The sequence below is a fragment of the Primulina huaijiensis genome, chromosome 15 (assembly GCF_012295235.1).
Source record: "Primulina huaijiensis isolate GDHJ02 chromosome 15, ASM1229523v2, whole genome shotgun sequence".
NCBI lineage: Eukaryota > Viridiplantae > Streptophyta > Magnoliopsida > Lamiales > Gesneriaceae > Primulina > Primulina huaijiensis.
The window spans coordinates 4,211,041-4,230,300 of NC_133320.1; the positions used below are offsets into that span (position 1 = coordinate 4,211,041).

Genomic DNA, 19,260 nt, shown 5'->3' on the forward strand with positions numbered 1-19,260 from the left:
AGAAGGTCAATATTTTACTATTTATCTATCATACATCTTGATTTTGCTGCATGCTATGGATACCTAGCTCAGTGCCAATATCTATGGCAAACTCTTGTAAAAGAAAAAGCTTTGCATCCATCGTAATTATTCTTCGTAGGATTATTGTCCATACTAGGTTTGAGTAAAGTCTTCTTATCAGTTCTTCGACTTCTTTTTGAAATAATAAGTTGTAGTAGCATTGCCCACAATCGACACAAGTACAATAACGATTGACATCCATTGTTTGTGATGATGAAATGATATCTATAGTTATATGAAATGATATCTATAGTTAGTTTTTTATACCGTAAGCAAAATATGATGAGTCATCATTTGTTTTTGACAAGTGTTAAGATTAAGTTTGTCTGTTTCAGTACAATATTGACAATTGTTATATTATAATATAATATTGTAAATAGGTAAGATTAGTCATCAGAATTTGTTAGTATATTTTGACACATGTAATGTCTGACAAAACGTAGTCATTGTTCATTTATATTATGTGGAAATAGAATTTATATGGTTGTAAAAGAAATAATACACAAAAATCAGGAGATTAAGCTTAAACAAATCTAATAATTTTGAAGGTTGCCATTTGCAGTTTATGATTTCGCAAATAAGTTAAGCTCAAGCTCTTTTTCACAAAAATATATTCATGAGTCACTCTTGAACAAAAATTTATCTATTCACAACAAGTATTTTGGATAAGCTCTTGATGCTACGTTTTATAGCATCAATAACACACGCACGCTTGTTCTAATTGGTAAAACAACAACAACATAACACAACAGTATCTCACAATATGCTAACAGCAAAAGCTAGCTGAAAATTGAAGGAATTTTGGAAATGTGAAAACGAAACCTAGCTAGGAGCAAACAACAATTTTCACAAAAGATGGACACATATGGGGTGCACCAATAGATAGGCTGCCATGAAGAACAAACAATACCTGAAAATGGAGGGTAAAAGCACTGTCAACAATGTTAGATATCAATAAGGCAAGCAAACAGATAGACACACACACATATTTGAGTTAGCAAGCTAACAACAGCAGCCCGACATAACAACTTCTATAGTACATTATCTGAGCTCCAAGAAGCACGTAGACTGTAGTAAACAATCATAGCTTCAAGATTTAGTGAGGCGAAAGACTAAACAACGAACACAAACAAACAAAAATAGAGAGTTAAACTACGAGCATAAGAACATATAAATCAAACAGAAACTTCCAACCACAATTATTAAGGACTTTGGATAAACCACAATTACTAAGGAGTTTGGACAAAAATCAGAATATTGAAACCACAAAAACCAAGAGCGTTGACACCACCAATAGTCGCTGCAAATGAAGGCGCTGTTGAGCTGGTATACAAAAAAAAAACACAGAATAACAAAACAAAAAATCTACACCAACAAAACATAGCAAAGCAGAGGCTCCAAATTCCAATAACCAAGGACACCAAAATACGTCTTTTATTAGTTGTGTGAAAGTTATCGTATTTTATAGTGTGTAGTTTGTAAGTACCTTAGTCTTGTTTTGAATGCTTCAAGCCTTCTTTTGTCATATCTTTCTTATCTTCAAGTTTTCTTTTACCACTTGAGGCAATTTGATGTTCGACAAGTTCTATTGCCATATGTTCCTCCGGTGTTTTTGAGGTGCTTTCTTGAGATTCAATCATAGCAATATCTGCCTTGGTCTTTATGCGTATGTAAAGATGTGCTTTTTTCTTCGGAGCTGTGTGATGTTGACGATGAATCAGATGTTGGTAGACATGCGATTATTGTATGTCGAACGAAAACTCTCCCCCTGAGTTCGTTTTTTGATGTTCTGATTTGAAGTAGGAACTGTAGTTTCTTGAATTGTTCATTAATACTGTCAAGACTAAATTCTCTTTCCTGTCATAAATAAGTACAATGAATCTTAACAGATATGTGGATTGTTCTATTGTAGGGAAATGGATTTTATATAAATATACCTGTTGCTCTGCTTCGATGATTTCTTCGCCGGACATGCCTAATAGTATTTTTGTCTCGTTATGTTCCACAAAAACAAGTAAATTCCCAGTTCCATCGTACAAATCTGCTTGAAAACGTAACCTAAATAGATATAATTGGTTACAATGCAAGATTATTAGAATATAAATATATAGTACAAGATAGCATGTTGGTTGCTGGTGTAGTTATGTAACCTATAATTATGACTTACAATGGTTTTGGGCTTGGAAAATCATTGTTGCAGTAGAAACATGTAAATTCATATTTGTAGGCTCCTTCAGATGCTCTAGAACAACCTGGACAAGCTAAAAAATATAACCGATGTTCAGAATCAGTTATTTTCAGCGTAGCTCTGATCCAAAAAGATTTGACCTGTAAATGTATATATTTATTTAGAATAGTTTATATTTTTGAGGTGTAAATGCAGGTAAAGCAATGCATGAATGAATGTAAAATTACCTTTTCAGTCAAGCTAAGAATTTGACTGATTTTCCGTATCTGAAAGCTAAGAGGTGGGGCTATTGCTTGTTTTGCTTTTTCATATACTTCTCGGTAACAACACTTTCAACATATTCTTTGTTGTTGTTTATCCTACAAAGATAAATCTAAATTATTTATTTGGTTTTCACTCAAAATAGCAGTTTTTTTTGTATACAATTAAGGAATAGGAAGCAAATATTGTAATAACATAACTAATAGTGAGGGGACATAAATTACCATATCATCAGTTGTTTGGCTTGTGGTATGGGAGGCTCAAATAAAATAGTACTATTTGGCACTGTTCCAATGGACAACCCTGTGATAATATATTTTAATGAGCAAAGACTACTATATATCAATATAACTTGCTATAATATATATTTAGCTATTTATCATTCAGATTTACTTAGTAAAGTTTTTATATAATGGAATAAAATCAAGCTTATCTTACCGTAAAATGTGTTCACAGAAAGCCTCATTCCCAAAATGATGGGCATGTTGTGAACATTTTCAACCAGATAAGGAGCTTCGTTTTCCAGAAATTCCTCCCATAATGTGAGGATTAAAGGTTTGCGTCTGTATGCATAATAAAGCTGTAATATCTCTTTGAATATGATTATGAAAAATCTAAAGTGCACCAATTGACATTGTATATTTTGAAATGAAATGACTTACTCTTCGTTGACAACGACAAAGTCCTGTAAGTGTTTTTTAGTTTTCTCAACAACCGTGGTGGAAACACATGCATAACACTGCACAATAAGTCTAAAACACAAGACCTGTTCATTAAATAACAAGACTTAGTTGGTATTTCAGGATGTGAAAGGAAAATTGGGGAAAAAACTTAGCTGATTTGTTTGTTATGCATGTCTGCTATTTGTGGGAATTGTCCAAACGAAGTAAGTTCGTAAGCATGGTCCACGGGAAGTTGTTCTTTTACGTCTGCAAGTTTAATGTAAGTGCTTCGACTCAAGATCATTTGATGTTTTGATGCTGCCATAATCGGTGTGTTTCCACTTATTTCCTTGATCTTGGCATTCCCGACATAGTAAGTTTTGTAAAGCTCAACCAACTTGTTTAGTTGATCCACATCTTGTTCATAGATGATACTTTGCATGCTTGTATTCTGGATGAAATAAAGCGTGTAATTAAACCATATGAAGAACAATTTTTTTTTTACAATGCTTTAAAATAATCTTACCTCTTTATCCAGGAAAATAATTTTTTGCTGTCTTCCCCATTTCGAAAAACGGATGGGGTTTTTTTCTACAACCAAAACCCTTACAAACCAGTTGCGAGTTTCTGGTTTAAGATTTGAAAGAGCTGTACATTTTTCATTCATTGATCTGCATGGTATAGGAAGAACAAGCAAGATATAAATGGCTATTTTCGATAATTCTAACAGAGAAGTTCTTGTTAACAATCACAATAAGAAATGACAAATATAATTTATACCTTAGATATGATATCTCTTAAGAATAACACTTTAATATGGTATAAAATAATTTTTAGGGTATGTAAAAGTTTTGGGACCAATTAACATGTGGAAAAGTTGTAATAAAGAAATTGAACCTTATTGTTTTAAATAAAAATGTAGCCACTGTGAGTAGGAAATTTTCAGAAAAGGCAGAAATCTAATTGGAAATTTTCAGAAAAGGCAGAAATCTAATTTGAATATAACAATGCTTTGTCTACAATATTTAACGTAATTGAAAATACCTAACAAATAGAAAAATAATAGAGTAATAGTTTATCTATATTAATGTATATTTGCAGCTTGTAGAACCTCGTGATATACACTGTTTTTTGTATAATTCGTATTTTGAATTAATGGTGTTGATGGTCTAATAAGCATTTTTACTTGACCTATATTTTTCGCTCTTGATAAAGCAACATAGAGTTGACCATGTGAGAAAACATGTTCTTTCAAGTAGACACCAACAAAATTCAAAGTTTGACTTTGTGCTTTGTTAATAGTCATTGCATAACATAGACGTACTAGGAATTGTTTTCTTTTAAATGGAATTGTTGAAAAATTGTCATGTGGAGCTTCTAATGTTATACGTGGAATAAATACTGGCTTTCCTGCATGAGTTCCTACTGAAATTTCAGCATATATAATATTTTTGTTGAATCCTTTGCAAAGAAGACGCGTTCCATTACAGAGACCTTCGGTAAGATTAATATTCCTTAGCAATATGATTGGTGAATTTATTTTCAAAGTTAATTTATGAGGAGGAAGCCCTTGGGGAGTCAAACAGTGAAATAATTCTTGTTGGTCTGGTATGATACAATTACTTGTGTTTTCATCACAACTAAAATATGTCTTCTCCTCGCCTGAAAATTTGCTAATTAGGAGATTATTTATTTCGTGAACGAATTCGTTTCTTGTAGTAAGTATAGCTCGTTTAACAAATGAAGAGAAATCAATATTCGGATAAGAAATGTTTGGAAATACCATGTCTATCAATGCATGTAAAGAAGTAACATCATCTACAAATGGAATGTTTATTTTATTTGGTATTTGGATTTCCTCTTTGTCATTAATATATTCGATTCCATTACCAATTCTGAGCAAATAAGATGAGAATTCAGGATCGAGAAATGCTTGCATATTTTGCTTGAGCTTTATTTTGTCAAATTCTTTCCATAAAGGTGACATAATAATTGAGGCATCTGTAATGGCATCTCTAGTGCTTTTAAGAATTACTGGTAAGGTTTGCCGAAAATCTCCACCAAACACAACAATTTTACCACCGAATAATCTATCTAAACCCATTACATCTTTAAGCATTTCGTTGAACTTTTCAATAGTACTACGTTTAGCCATTGTAGCTTCATCCCAAATAATTAATTTTGCTAGCTTGATTAAATGAGCTAATGTGCTTTGTTTACTAATGCTACAAGAATTCGAATCTTTTTCATCTAAAGGTATTTTAAATCTTGAATGTGAAGTACGTCCTCCTGGAAGCAAAGATGCTGCTACTCCTGAAGTAGCTGTAGCAAGTGCTATATGACCATTTGAGCGAATTGTTGCAAGGATAGCTTTGTATAAAAAAGTTTTGCCAGTGCCTCCAGGGCCATCAATAAAAAAAGCATTTGGTAAATCATTGTTAACATGATACATTATTCGATTATATGTCTGTCTTTGCTCTATATTTAGTTGTTCAACAGCTAAGAGATCTTCAGCAGGTATAACTATGTTTTGTTCATTTTGTAATTCTTTTGTCATATTATCATGACAACATCTAATTAGGTCGTCATTTGCAGGAAAGAAGTCTTCTAAATTTTTTCCCATCGAATACAAATAATTACCAAGAATGGTTAAAACTTTGTGTTTAGTTACATTAGGAGAAAGAGCATTGTTGTGTTTAAAATCTTCTGAAAGAAAAGTTTCGAATTTGAGCCATAAATGTTGGGGATTTTTTGGATTACAATATACAAGAACAGTAGCAAATAACTGTTGTAAAGCATGAGGCATTAAGTAAGCAGCAGCTTCTTGCATACACATATCAGCAGTGCTGTCAGCCTCTATTAAGCCTAATGTTCGTGCAGCCTCTCTGAAAGTTTTGAAAGTTTCTCCATTGATTGTTTTTAAGTCTGTAAAAGATGTTGGTTTCCTAACATGCATTAATAGCAACTTCAAATAAAACTTTTCACCGTCTGAAGGACGACAATTAAAAATCCTACCAATGACCTCATGTTTCTTACGCGGTTCCCATTCTTTTGAATCACTGTGCCATGTAAAATATTCAGGAAACTCAACGTATAAACAATTCATTTTTTTAGAATATTCATTGTATTTATTCATGTAGAAAAATTGGGTTAGCATTGTTTTTTTATTTGTAGGGTTATTAGCAATGTTGTATAATGATTGATTAGCATGGAAAGTTATAACTTGTTCATTCTCTAGATGAATAGGTAAACATATTACTGATGGATACACATGGTTCAGATCAAATTTGAAAATTCGCCAAGCAGCTTCAGGAGGTGAAATCCATCTTGCAGTTTGAACCACATGCTCTTTTTCATCTGTAGCTAGTGTATATAAAATTTTATCGTGTCCTTTGTAAATATATTTGTAAATGTATTTTATAGCTTGAATTGTTGAGCATATTTCAACATTAATATGGCAATTAAATTTAGCCAATAGATATTGGTTGTAAGGTACTACCCACCGATTATCTCGTCGTGAACCCCTAACAACAACAATATGGTTGTCATTTCTACGACGGTATATTGGATATGAATTTGTACCATATTTTGTATACTACTGAGAAGTCTTTAGGGTAATTAAATTTACAGGATTTTTTTTCATACAAGGGCACGATGGATTAAGCAAACCACAAGGTCTATCCATCATATGCTTTACAACTAATGAAAGCAAATATGGTTGAGTTTGTGGGTCAGGTAATTCGGCACTAACAACTCTATCAAATGCTTCTGGACAAAATAGTTTTGATGCCTGATTGAAAATAAGCAAAAAATGAGCATGTGGTAGACCTCTTTTTTGGAACTCTATCACATAAGTATAAGCAATAACATGACCAAATATGTCTTTCTTGAACAATTCATCTTTTAAAACCTGAAGTTTTGCACGAAATATTCTAGTGATTAAGTCAGGCCTATTATGTATTTCATCAGAAGGTAGACATAGAGCTTTTATTTCTGGCCAATTTGGATTCGAAGTCATTGTCAAAAAAATATCAGGTTTCCCATAGCGTTGAACTAAAGTTATCGCATCCATATATCTTCTACGCATATCTCTAGGACCTCCAATAAATGAAGTAGGTAACACTATGTGTTTTCCAATATCAGCACCCATTTCACATCCATGTGTTATACTATCTAGTAAACCACGATATGCTTCATTTCTTAAACGATTTTGCATGTTTGAAGTTTTAAAAAAGTCCAACCTCGATGTTTCAATTTTGATGTACATATCTACTATATACTGTTGTAGAAGCCTACCAGTATGTAGCAAAAAAGATTTGTCGTTCTCTCTAATTTGTAATTTATAACAATAATATTCACGACATGACACTGTTGATCTTTGAGTGCTGTTTTTTTCCAAAGCTATATAAACAATAAAACAAATATGTAAGTACAACTAAATGTGAAGAATAAATTTCAAAATAGAAACAAAAAGGAACAATTCTAACTTACCCTGATTTTCAATGTCTATGAGATAATCTTTATCCGTAGAATTTTGGATGCTGTAAAGGGTTTCATTATTGCATGTTGGTCTAGGATATATTTTCTTTTGTTGTTGGTTTAATCTTTCAATTTTTCGATGCCAACCAGATTCTCCATTTGGAAATATAAGAGGATATTGCATGGGATCGTAACAAGCAAAGTAATGTTTAATTATCTGTGTCTGACTATCTTTTGGATATACTTGTATATGTTGACTCGCATATTGTTCGCTTTCATCAGATTCTAACCATATTCCCGCAACTTGAGATATAGTAGGTTTATTAAAAACTCGTTGGTCAATAGCAGGGTCAGCTTGCAAAGTGATTTTATGATCATGTAGATTGTCAATACTATTAAGACTTCGGAAAAAATTTGCATAAGGATTTACCGTTAAAATATTTATCATTTTTTCTATAAGGGTTTCCTTAAATTTTGAGCTAATACGCATCCGGTTCAAGATTTCATGGTCAGTGTCAAAAAAATATAGTTGAAGATTTTTGGGATTTTCATGATTTGATGGTGTTAGTTGTCCTATGAAGTGATAAACTTGACCTTGTACACGAAAAGTATAAATTCCAACATTTCTTTTAGCAAAAGATTTGTCGCAATGTACTCCCATCGATGTGAATGCAAACATATTATTGTAACTACGAGCACAATTATTGAATTCCTCAGCATTTTCAGCATTACCAAGATACAATTGTACCAGTTCGAAAGGCATTTCTGTCGACAAGAGATTTATTTCCCCTAATGAACAACAAAATGCAGGTGACTCTAAATAAATACGTTTAGCATCACAAAATGCACAATTTGGCACATCAGGTAGCAGATCTTGAGTTGTTGCTATAAATTTTAACGGGTCACCTTCAACATTTTGTGTCTCAAAAGTATCTAAAATTGGTATTTCATTTTGTTTTGCTCGTCGAGAATTTTTTGGTAATCTCCGTTCTTCTAGGCAGGCATATTTCCTTTTACGACATTTTCTTACACAACTAGCATCTAAATTATTGTTGATTTTGTTGTGTGACATTGCTGCTAATTTTATGAACTAAGCAGAAGAAAAATATGCAGCTTAAATATTCCTAAATGTAATGTTATGGAAAACTAAGAAAACGCGTACCTATATGCTGATTGAGTCGAGGAGCTGGCCATTTTTTCCCAGAGTATACCTCAGCGCATGTAGATCGTTTATGTTCACACAACAAAGCGCAAATAACCTTGAGGGAAAAAAGTATAGCAATTAACGTAGGCAAATTCAACATAACCCAAATAACCTTGAGGAAAAATAAGTATTACAATTAAAAGAGGCAAAGTCAGCATTTTAGTTTTACCAAAAGTGTAAACAAATATGTAAAAAAATATTTATTTTTGGGCGAGGTGTTTCGGTTAAGCATCTACTGAATCGTTGGAAGATTTAAGGGATTTTTTTGCCTGTTTCTCGTTTGGATTATACTTCTTCTTTTCCTCTTGTTTTCTACTAGTACATTGTTTGTTGTCAAAGACCAATATTGTATATGATTTAGTTCAAAGATGGTTTAGTAGTGTTTATGCCCTTGTCAGTTTTGAAGGTGTTCTGGAAACCCTTAATTTGGAGCCAATCGAGGAAATAATTTAGTTATATTGATTGAAAATATTATATTATCATTACATACACAAATAGTATTAATTTACTATGGTACAACAATAGCTATTTTTCTGCTCAAAATTTAAGCTCTTTGAACAAATACTGAAGGATTGGAAAATACAATGAGGCTTTAGAAAAGTTTGAGTCAGTATTAGGTTCTAAACCAGAGGCAGAGGAATCTGTTGTAGCAAGTTGATGTAGCTAACGAGCTTTGGTAGTCCGAAGAAATCCACAAACCCAAAAAAAAATCCCAAAGCTTGTTCCAGTTGATAACTTAGTTCAGTAGAAGGATCAAACCAAGAAGCTTAAAAAGAAACCCAATTGATAACGAGGGAAAAACAAGAACAAGCAAACATATGGAAGAAGCTTAAATGCCCAAACCAACAACCATAACAAAAAGAATGAACAAAAACAAACAACCCAAAAAGAAGAACAAGGAAATAAACCTGGGCAAAGCTTGAACCGAAGCAGTAGACGGTACACCGAGAAACAAGACTGGAGCTGGAGAAGTTGTGAAGACGAAAGAGAGGGGATTACTGCACTTCCTTACACCAAGAAGCTTGAATGCCCAAATCAGAAATTAACACAAAAAGAAGAATAAATGCCCAAATCAGAACCTAACACAAAAAATAGACGAAAGCACAAAATCCAAAAAGAAGAACAAGGAAACAAACCTATACAAAGCTTGCACCGAAGCAGTAGACGGTCGCCGAGCGAAGCAGCGGACGGTCGTCGAGCGAAGCAGGAGTAGAACCGAAGAAGTTGTGAGGACGAAAGAGAGGAGAAGAACAAGGAAAAAAACCTATACAAAGCTTGAACCGAAGCAGTAGACGGTACACCGAGAAACAAGACCGGAGCTGGAGAAGCTGTGAAGACGAAAGAGAGGAGATTACTGCACTGCCTTCCACCGATTTACTACGCGAGATCTGTCCCTTGTTGCTGTGAAGAGGAGGTTGGGTAAATACCATTCAAGATCTGTTCGCGATGTGAGAAATCTAAAGATGTGAGAAAGCAATTTTATCGATGTGGAGATGGGCATGTCACACACGTGTATTTTGCTTCACCTGCAACCGGAAGGAAACTGGCCATCACCAACTTTTTCCCTCTTTTAGTATAGTAGATATTCCCACGTATGTAAATAATAACCAATTAATTTCCATATGCTAAATGTTAAAAAAAAAAAAAAGAAAAAGTAAAAAAGTCCCATGTTTTCAGCAAAATATAAATTTTTATAATTGATATTTTAATAATCGTTTGATATTATTCAATTACTTATCCTGAATTCTTTTATATTTTGTATTTTTATATTAGATAAATTGTTCTTCTAAATTCCTATATATTTTAAAAATAACATATATAATGTTTTATTGAATAAAAAATAATTTGGTACACGGACTTTTGATTAAATAGAAAATTGATATATGAATTTTTATTTATGGCTCAATTGGTACATATATGATAGGCAAAAACTTCTGTGAGACGGTCTCACGGGTCGTATTTTGTGAGTCAGATATCTTATTTGGGTCATCCATGAAAAAATATTACTTTTTTATATTAAGATTATTACTTTTTACTGTGAATATCGATAGGGTTGACCCGTCTCACAGATAAAGATTCGTGAGACCATATCACAAGAGACCTAATCTGTATGATATATGTTAATTTAGGTTCAATTTTTTGATAAAATTTAACTTAAATACCTATCTTACCCTTTCAGAAAAAATTATAATTTAAATATTTTTTGTTAAACTATGGCCTAATTTTTGTAGGAACGGCATTTTGACATAATTAATATATTAAATTTTTTTAACCACAATTATTACTTATTTGAACCTGTTAATTTTCAACTCAACCATAACTTTTTTACTCGAACTGTTCGTTAAAATCAATGAAATTTCCAGTTTACTTATATATTTATATATCATAATTACTATTAATTTGAATGCTTTTCAAAACACAAAATGAGAAATTTGCAAAGTATGCACAAAAAGTAAGTGAATAAATTTAAATAACTAAATTGATAACTATAGAAAATACATTTTTTTAAAATTCAATTCAAAAATATTTTTTCACACTTTTCTTTAGATTAATTGAAATTTTCAATTAAATAAAAAATTAATTTTTATCATAATTACTATTCATTGAATATATTTTTTTAAAAAAAATACATCATGAAAATGTGCAACGTATGCATAAATAAAAGTTTAACTAAACAATAAGATATAATGTATTTTTATATTTATCAAATTTATTTATTTAAATATTATATATATGATTCAATTCATATATCTAAATATAAATAATTCTAAATAAAATTTTAATTTAAGTGATATGGAGTAAAATAGAAAACTTAATTTCATAAAAAAAAAATTGACTCTAATTTGACATTGATATATCAATTGAGTAATTAGTAAAAATTCGTGTATCAATTTGCTATTTAATAAAATAAATTAATGTATTAAAATAATTTTTACTAAAAAAATACACTGCGTATTTTCTTTTTCTGTTAAAAGAAAATTATTGTAATAAAAAGGGAAATTCTTTATTGGAAGAAAATTATAATTTTTTATTCAGAAAAATGGAGAATGCAGAAGAGAGAGAAAAAAGAGAGAGAAGAAAAACGTTTCCTTTTACCGAACAAAAAAGAGAGAAAGTGGCAGACTGAAGCTATTCTTTTGGATTCCATTCCATTTCTTTTATCCACGCCCTGCACCTCAGTTTCAAATATTCTGTCTTTCAATCTTTGAACTGTGGAATCGAGCCCAAAAGATTAGTGGGTTTGGTTCTTGATTTGGTTTAGTTCTCATTTTGGTGGGTTCGTTTATTTTGTTGTGTTCAGAGATTTTGACGGCTTATGTGTGGTTTAGGTTACGGTTTTGGTAGAGATCTTAGTTAATTTAAGTGGGTTTTGGCAATTTGTTTTTAAAAATTTTGCGATTCTATTTAAGCTGTCCCCTCTGTTTATTTTTCTTCCCTGGTTATTAAGTTGAAAAAGTTCAAATTTTAGCTATTTTTCTTACTATTATTGTGACTTGTGAGCTGTAAAGAACACTGCTTTTTTGTAAAATTTATCAGTGTTTTGTGAAACCCGGCTTTATGTATTGCTTGTGTGGTTACCTGGGAATGATGTTCATCCTACAGGTGATGATTTTGGATTAAGGGGATCCAATTTTATTTTAATCATTTTTTGGCTTTATTTTCTCTCTTAAAATTTTGAGGTAAACATCCCGTCTTGCTGTTGTGGAGATCTGGGAGCTGTTTCATCTTCTGTGTCCCATGAGGACACTTTTTGCTTCTGAATCTTGTAAAGAAACACAGCTAAATTCCATCAATCCACAGTCATGGCTCCAAGTTGAAAGAGGAAAGCTTTCGAAATTTGCAGCACAGTCTCCATCTTCAATGTAAACAATGGACCCCTCTCTCTCTTGTACTATAATTGAATGTTAAGACCTTCCATTCGTTATTCATGTGATTAAGTCTTAATACCTAAAATTTATGTTGTTTGTAGAGAATCTCTTATCAAGGTCCCTGAACCTCCAATTCTTCCACATTACAAGCCTGTAGATTATGTAGAAGATTTAGCTCAACTTCATGAAGAACTCGAGTCATGTCCCCCAGAGGAGAGATCGAATCTTTACTTGTTGCAGTACCAGGTCTTTAAGGGTCTTGGAGAAGCCAAATTGATGAGAAGGAGCCTTCGCTCCGCCTGGCTCAAAGCAACCACTGTTTATGAGAAAATTGTCTTTGGGGCATGGCTGAAATATGGGAAGCAAGGTGAAGATATTATCTCTGACTTACTGTCATCTTGTGGTAAATGTCAGGAATTTGGAGCTATAGACATTGCATCTGAATTTCCTGTCAGCAAAGTTCCAAGTTTTCCATGTACTTTGGACGACACTGGTTGTCCACAGATTGTTTCTTTTCGAATTGGAGACAAGAATATTGCCTGTGATAGGCATAAGATTGCAGAACTGTCAGCTCCATTTCATGCCATGCTTAATGGGTCATTTACTGAAGCCTTGTGTGATGACATTAATCTGTCGGAAAACAATATTTCCCCTTCAGGAATGATGGTCATTAATAAATTTAGCACTACAGGAAGCTTAAATGAAGTCCCCGCAGATCTTTTGTTAGAGATATTGGTATTTGCAAATAGATTTTGTTGTGAAAGCCTCAAGGATGCTTGTGATAGGAAACTTGCTTCTTTTGTAATCTCGACACAAGATGCGGTGGAACTCTTTGAGTATGCTCTTGAAGAAAACTCCCCTGTCCTGGCCGCGACTTGTCTGCAGGTTTTCCTTCACGAACTACCTCACTCATTAAATGACCCACAGGTAGTTGAATTGTTAAGCGGCCTCAGTCTGCAGCAAAGGTCTATAATGGTGGGGCCTGCTTCATTTTTCCTTTATTCTCTATTAACCGAAGTCGCTATGAATTCTGATCCTGGTTCAGACATATCAGTTCTTTTCTCGAAGCAGTCAGTAGACTGTGCTGGAAGCAGCCGACAGAAAATGTTAGCTCTTCATAAGTTGGGATGTGTTAGATTCCTCAGAAAAGAATATGATGAAGCAGAGAAGCTTTTCGAGTCTGCTTTGCGTGAAGGCCATGTTTATTCTGTTGTTGGCTTAGCCCGATTATGTCATATTGATGGTCATAAACATTTGTCATACGAAAAGATGAACTCTGTCATATCCTCATATACTCCTCTTGGATGGATGTATCAAGAGAGGTCTTTATATTGCGAGGGCGAGAAAAGGTTGGGAGACCTTGAGAAAGCTACAGAGTTGGACCCAACCTTGACTTATCCCTACATGTATCGAGCTGCATCTTTGATGAGGAAACCAGATGTCCAGGCGGCCCTTGCAGAAATCAATAGGGTTCTTGGGTTTAAACTTGCACTAGAATGCTTAGAGCTGCGCTTCTGTTTCTATCTCGCCCTTGAGGATTACAAATCAGCTATATGTGATGTACAGGCAATTCTTACTCTATGTCCAGATTATCGGATGTTTGATGGACGAGTTGCAGCTTCCCAACTTCGGATTCTTGTGCGAGAGCATGTTGAAAACTGGACAACAGCTGATTGTTGGCTGCAACTATATGATAGATGGTCATTAGTTGATGATATTGGATCACTCTCAGTGATATACCAGATGCTCGAGTCTGATGCTTCTAAAGGAGTCCTGTACTTCAGGCAGTCTTTGCTTCTTTTAAGGTAACATTTGCCGCCATTACTCTCTCAACAAGTTTACCTGGCATTTCTGTTAGGAAACAATGTAGTATATGTATCACATGTTTTGTTTTCTGTGGTAGCTGCATTTAACATGCCAATATCATCTTTTTATCTTATGTGACTGCATTATAGTCTCAACGGTCAATTGCCTTGTAAAGCCCTTCTATCCTCTCCTGCCTTCTGGTCCATTGATGGATACCTATTTTTAGTTTTTGCTGGGGGTTACATAAATGATCAGTTACCACATGTGACAAGGCATTGGTGCTCCTGTCTTTTTAACTGGTACATTTGTGTATCGGTTTTACCCTTGCATCGACCATATGGAAAACTCAAGTAAATTAAATTCTGATGTTACTTAATTTGTTATTAGACTGAATTGTCCTGAAGCAGCCATGCGAAGTTTGCAACTAGCACGTCAGCATGCTTCCAACGAACCCGAACGGTTAGTTTACGAGGGATGGATCCTATATGATACTGGCCATTGTGAAGAAGGGCTAAAGAAAGCTGAGGAATCCATAAAACTTCAGAGATCCTTTGAAGCTTTTTTCCTAAAAGCCTATGCTTTAGCTGACTCTAGTCAGGATCCTTCTTGTTCCTCCACTGTTATATCCCTTCTCGAGGAAGCGTTGAAATGCCCATCAGATAGACTTCGAAAAGGTCAGGTATGATTTTCTTTTCTACCAACTTTTAAATTCTCTGAAGAAAAAACCATCATCAATAATTCAAAACCCCATCCTATGTAAATTTATTTTTCAAACGATTAGTTGATTTTTTTCATATTTGATTTTCGGTGTTAGCATCAGTGGGAGGAGTCAAGATCCAAGGTTCATTGGGGGAAAATATAAAATACTACTGTCTAAAATATATATATATATATATATATAAAATACAGTATTGCATTAGAGTCTACAAGAGGCATCAATCTTGTGATATTATTTTGACAATGTAGTTTTTTGAAGTGCTGTAATTATTGTTTTTTTTTTTTGTAACATAGAAGATGAGACCAATGTTAGATTAGAATTTCTTTAATATGTTAAATCCTCTAATAAAAATAAATAAAATCATTGACTGAGATCTATAATTATCTCCATCTTTATTTGAAAGAACTTGACCCAATACGGAGAATACCTCCATTTCTCTAATAATTTGTCTATTTATCAACGTGTGATCTAAATCTTGAGTTTAAAAGAATGTAGCATCTCCTATGGATAGCTTTAGTTTTGTTTTCCCTTGTTTACTAATTGGTGGATTTTGTGTATATACATGATGAACTCGGCAGTTATTGTTTGGATTTTTTTTCATAATGATTTATAGTATTATTCTAATAGATTATTCCAATTTTTGGCGATCTTTTTCTTTTTTCTTGTTTTTTCTTTGGGTGGAAGTTGACCATTTTCTTTTTCTGGCTAGGCACTCAACAATCTAGGCAGTGTCCATGTTGATTGTGGTAACTTGGATGCAGCAGCTGATTGCTACATTAATGCCCTTAAAATACGTCATACTCGAGCTCACCAAGGCCTAGCCCGTGTTCATTTCCTGAGAAATGACAAAAATGCCGCATATACCGAGATGACAAAACTGGTCGAGAAGGCGAGAAATAATGCATCAGCTTATGAAAAACGGTCTGAGTATTGCGATCGTGAACTCACAAAGGCTGATCTTGAAATGGTCACTCGCTTAGACCCTTTGCGGGCGTACCCATACAGATATCGAGCTGCAGGTTAGATTTCTCCTTCAATTGAATCATTATCATGGTCTAATTTCCCCACCGTCTTACCTTGCTGAATTTCATGTAGCATGGAAATTCAGACAAAGTAAGCCCTTAAGTTTATCTCCTGATAATTTTGAAGATTTTTAAAGCTCGGCCCTCAAGTACCATATGAGAAGCGCATGCCAGCTATTAGCAGATTGTGGAATTTCACCTCAAATCTTTTACTAAATAGCTGCAGATTGATGATTATTGGTGGATTTGTGTATGGATTTAACAACCACTCCATAGCCCAAAATAGTAAAAAGGCAAAGCAGGGGAAAAAATAATTTGTAGTAATGCAAGTGAAGAAAGTTCTTACCTAACGTGGAACTTAAAAGGGCGTGCAATAAGATCAAGATTCAGCGAATGTTGCTGGAGACCATGTATTCGGAATATTGTAAGGAACTGTTTGGTGCGAATGAGGAGATTCAACATCTTTGCATCATCCCACATTTTGATTCAAGTTTTACAAATAAGGCTTATGCCTACTAATGTAGCTGCAGTATTTGATTAAAAAAAAACTAAAACGTGGAAAGACAAAATGGTTTATGAGTGTTTCATGAACTAGTACATGAAGTTGGGTCTGTGCTGCACTCTTTATGGATTTGGGGTATTCTGGTGGAATTTACATATGATTCAGATCCATTATTACAGCTTCCATAACAATACTTGGTCTTGATATTGTTGTCATTCCATAACATCTCCAAGAAAAATTTATGTTCTGAGGGAGGGGAACATGGAAGGATAATGCCATGATTCCACCGAAGTTCTGATTTTTTATGTTTTTCTGTTTTTTGCTCAGGTTTCGGTTGTGACTTTAAGAAAATCCGTGTGTTTTATTTCCACAGTTTTGATGGACAACCAGGAAGAAAAAGAAGCCATTGCAGAACTCTCAACGGCTATTGCATTTAAAGCAGACCTTCACCTTTTTCATCTTCGTGCTGCATTCCACGAGCACATTGGTGATGTTATAGGTGCATTACGAGACTGTCGAGCTGCTCTTTCAGTCGACCCTAATCATCAAGAAATGTTGGAGCTTCGTAGCCGTGTGAATTCTCAAGAACCTTGAAGTCAAATCCTGCTGAAAGAGCTATGAGGTGGGGAAGAATTAGCAAGTAAGGTTGGTAAATGATTTATTATTTTTGTTATGAAAAAGAAAAGAGGAAATTATAAAAAAAACTTTAGCTTGTAACATATCTATCTTGTATCATACTATCATCTTCCTTTTTTTTTCCTGGATTTTGTATACTGTGAATTTTTTTGTCAATATAACTCACTATTGTCAAAAGGTATTGGTGGTCCTGTCTGATCACTTAAATGGTTCTTAAGGTATGGTAAATGTCAATATTTTAAGTATTGCAGAAGGAATTTACCTTTTTTAAAAGATTTATTAAAATGTTTTCTATTTTCCACTTGATTACTGAAATAATCAAGTTTTTGTAGGCCTATGCTCTCTTGATGGGTTTTTTATATTCACCCTCACTATATTTAAAGAATTTGACATTTACATATTTCTCGTGTTGTCATTTTTGCACTTACACAAGAGATAATAAATATAAGTAAATGTAAAAATCCCTCTCTCTTGTTATGATTCTTGAATCGTACATCCGTCTCAATTTTACGTTTAAATTCCTATTTTACCATCTTATTATCTCAAGCGAAGACATTAGTGATCAAGAATGGGAATGATTTCGGGAAAAAAAACCACATTTAAGTACTTCTAAAATATTAAGGTTATTGTGCCCCAAAAAAAAACTATTAAGGTTATATATGCTTTTGTTTTCAAAACATTTCTTTCGTCTTTTGAAACAAAATCAACATTGGTACTTTGTTAGGATCAAACGGTGACGAATGGAGAAACACTATAGCTGTGGTAGCGTAAAATCCATCAACTTTGGTGCTAATAGGTCGGGTTGTTAGGTTAATGAGTTCGAGAGGTGTGTCTATTTACTGATGTTTCATATCTCTTAGAGATCCGTCTTACTTTTTTCTTACCGTCGATCATGTCCTCAACAGAAATGATATTACCTGTTAAGAGCTGAAATTACTCTTTTATGGTCCACCTAACCAATCAGATCAAGCGGCGCAGTGTCAACAGCTTGACAAACGAGAACTTCTTAGAAAGTCACTCATCTCAGATTCTCAGTACTTCACTCGTACATACCTTTTTTTTTTCTCCCTTTTTTCTATCTTTCGACGTGATATTATTTTTAGTTCAAATTTTCACATCCTAATAAATTTGATTATATATTATTACATTATAACGTTGTGTAATATGATTTTACAATTTTTAACTATCAAAATGTTATAGAAAAATAATTACACAATTCAACCACTGTCAGTAAACTCTGATTTTCCTGAATACAAATTATATATTTACTTCATTATATGTTCACAACATTTTTAATTTGCTAAATATATTAACTTTGCGTCACCTCATAAACCATTTTTTTTCCATCAAATTTGTTTCGAAAGCTTAAATTTCTGTTTATATTTGGATATGAGCGCAAATTACAATCAAATTGAATTTTGATTCGTGGATTGGCGTCGTTACAAAATTAAAATGTATTCTATACTTGATAGAAAAATATTCCTCGTTCTCATGCATCATCAACTATCGGCTATATAAATCCTATGATATAAATTTAAAAGTATAATATGATGTTTTATATGGTATTATTAGATATATAGTATTACAGCAGCCCTTGGAATTAATTGAATAACAATTAAAAAGTATTATATCATAATTTCTCATCACTACAGACACACTGTGTATAAATTAAATCGTAATTTCTCCATCTCTGTTTCTGTCGAGGTTTTAAGTAAGTTTTTCTTATGCTCAAACCGACAACTCTACTAAAGTATCTGACAAGGTCTTCACACTTGGGTTATTCATCCTCGATGGACGTATATAGGATCAACTAGCGCAAGCTCGTAAAAGACAAATGCTTAGGACTGGTAGGA

At 33.3% G+C, this 19,260-nt stretch overlaps 2 protein-coding genes across 6 annotated transcripts; one reads left to right on the forward strand and one right to left on the reverse strand.

Annotated features, from left to right (window-relative positions):
* Positions 1 to 667: 667 nt before the first annotated feature.
* Positions 668 to 8,912, reverse strand: LOC140958386 (uncharacterized). 5 transcript variants are annotated; one of them, XR_012171775.1, is made up of 11 exons: positions 8,813 to 8,912; positions 3,698 to 3,842; positions 3,172 to 3,622; positions 2,948 to 3,072; positions 2,734 to 2,812; positions 2,476 to 2,607; positions 2,228 to 2,388; positions 1,998 to 2,118; positions 1,547 to 1,917; positions 1,101 to 1,172; positions 669 to 970 (listed from the first exon to the last, which is right to left on the reverse strand). XR_012171775.1 is itself a non-coding variant. In XM_073415817.1 (6 exons), exons 1-3 carry the CDS (start codon positions 8,842 to 8,844, stop codon positions 3,341 to 3,343), a joined length of 459 nt encoding a protein of 152 aa, XP_073271918.1. In that variant the 5' UTR covers positions 8,845 to 8,912; the 3' UTR covers positions 2,542 to 2,607; positions 2,734 to 2,812; positions 2,948 to 3,072; positions 3,172 to 3,340. The 5 variants fall into 5 exon arrangements, 1 of the variants encoding a protein (XP_073271918.1); XR_012171773.1 differs by having other exon boundaries at positions 668 to 1,172; XR_012171774.1 differs by lacking the exon at positions 1,101 to 1,172 and having other exon boundaries at positions 2,948 to 3,089.
* A 2,972-nt stretch (positions 8,913 to 11,884) lies between these two features.
* On the forward strand, positions 11,885 to 17,606 carry LOC140958356 (ETO1-like protein 1). The gene is made up of 5 exons (XM_073415770.1): positions 11,885 to 12,717; positions 12,825 to 14,528; positions 14,917 to 15,208; positions 15,957 to 16,266; positions 17,145 to 17,606. The coding sequence occupies exons 1-5, from the start codon at positions 12,593 to 12,595 to the stop codon at positions 17,363 to 17,365; spliced, it is 2,652 nt and encodes an 883-aa protein (XP_073271871.1). The 5' UTR covers positions 11,885 to 12,592; the 3' UTR covers positions 17,366 to 17,606.
* The last annotated feature ends 1,654 nt before the right edge of the window (positions 17,607 to 19,260 follow it).

Excerpts from the sequence above, each read along its gene's own strand:
- LOC140958386 (XM_073415817.1), bottom strand. The coding sequence starts at position 8,844 with ATGGCCAGCTCCTCGACTCAATCAGCATATAG. Across the intron at positions 3,843-8,812 it reads TCGACTCAATCAGCATATAG|ATCAATGAATGAAAAATGTA; the intron begins GTACGCGTTTTC and ends TATACCATGCAG. Across the intron at positions 3,623-3,697 it reads TTATTTTCCTGGATAAAGAG|AATACAAGCATGCAAAGTAT; the intron begins GTAAGATTATTT and ends TATTTCATCCAG.
- LOC140958356 (XM_073415770.1), top strand. The coding sequence starts at position 12,593 with ATGAGGACACTTTTTGCTTCTGAATCTTGTAAAGAAACACAGCTAAAT. Across the intron at positions 14,529-14,916 it reads CAGTCTTTGCTTCTTTTAAG|ACTGAATTGTCCTGAAGCAG; the intron begins GTAACATTTGCC and ends ATTTGTTATTAG. Across the intron at positions 15,209-15,956 it reads ATAGACTTCGAAAAGGTCAG|GCACTCAACAATCTAGGCAG; the intron begins GTATGATTTTCT and ends TTTTCTGGCTAG.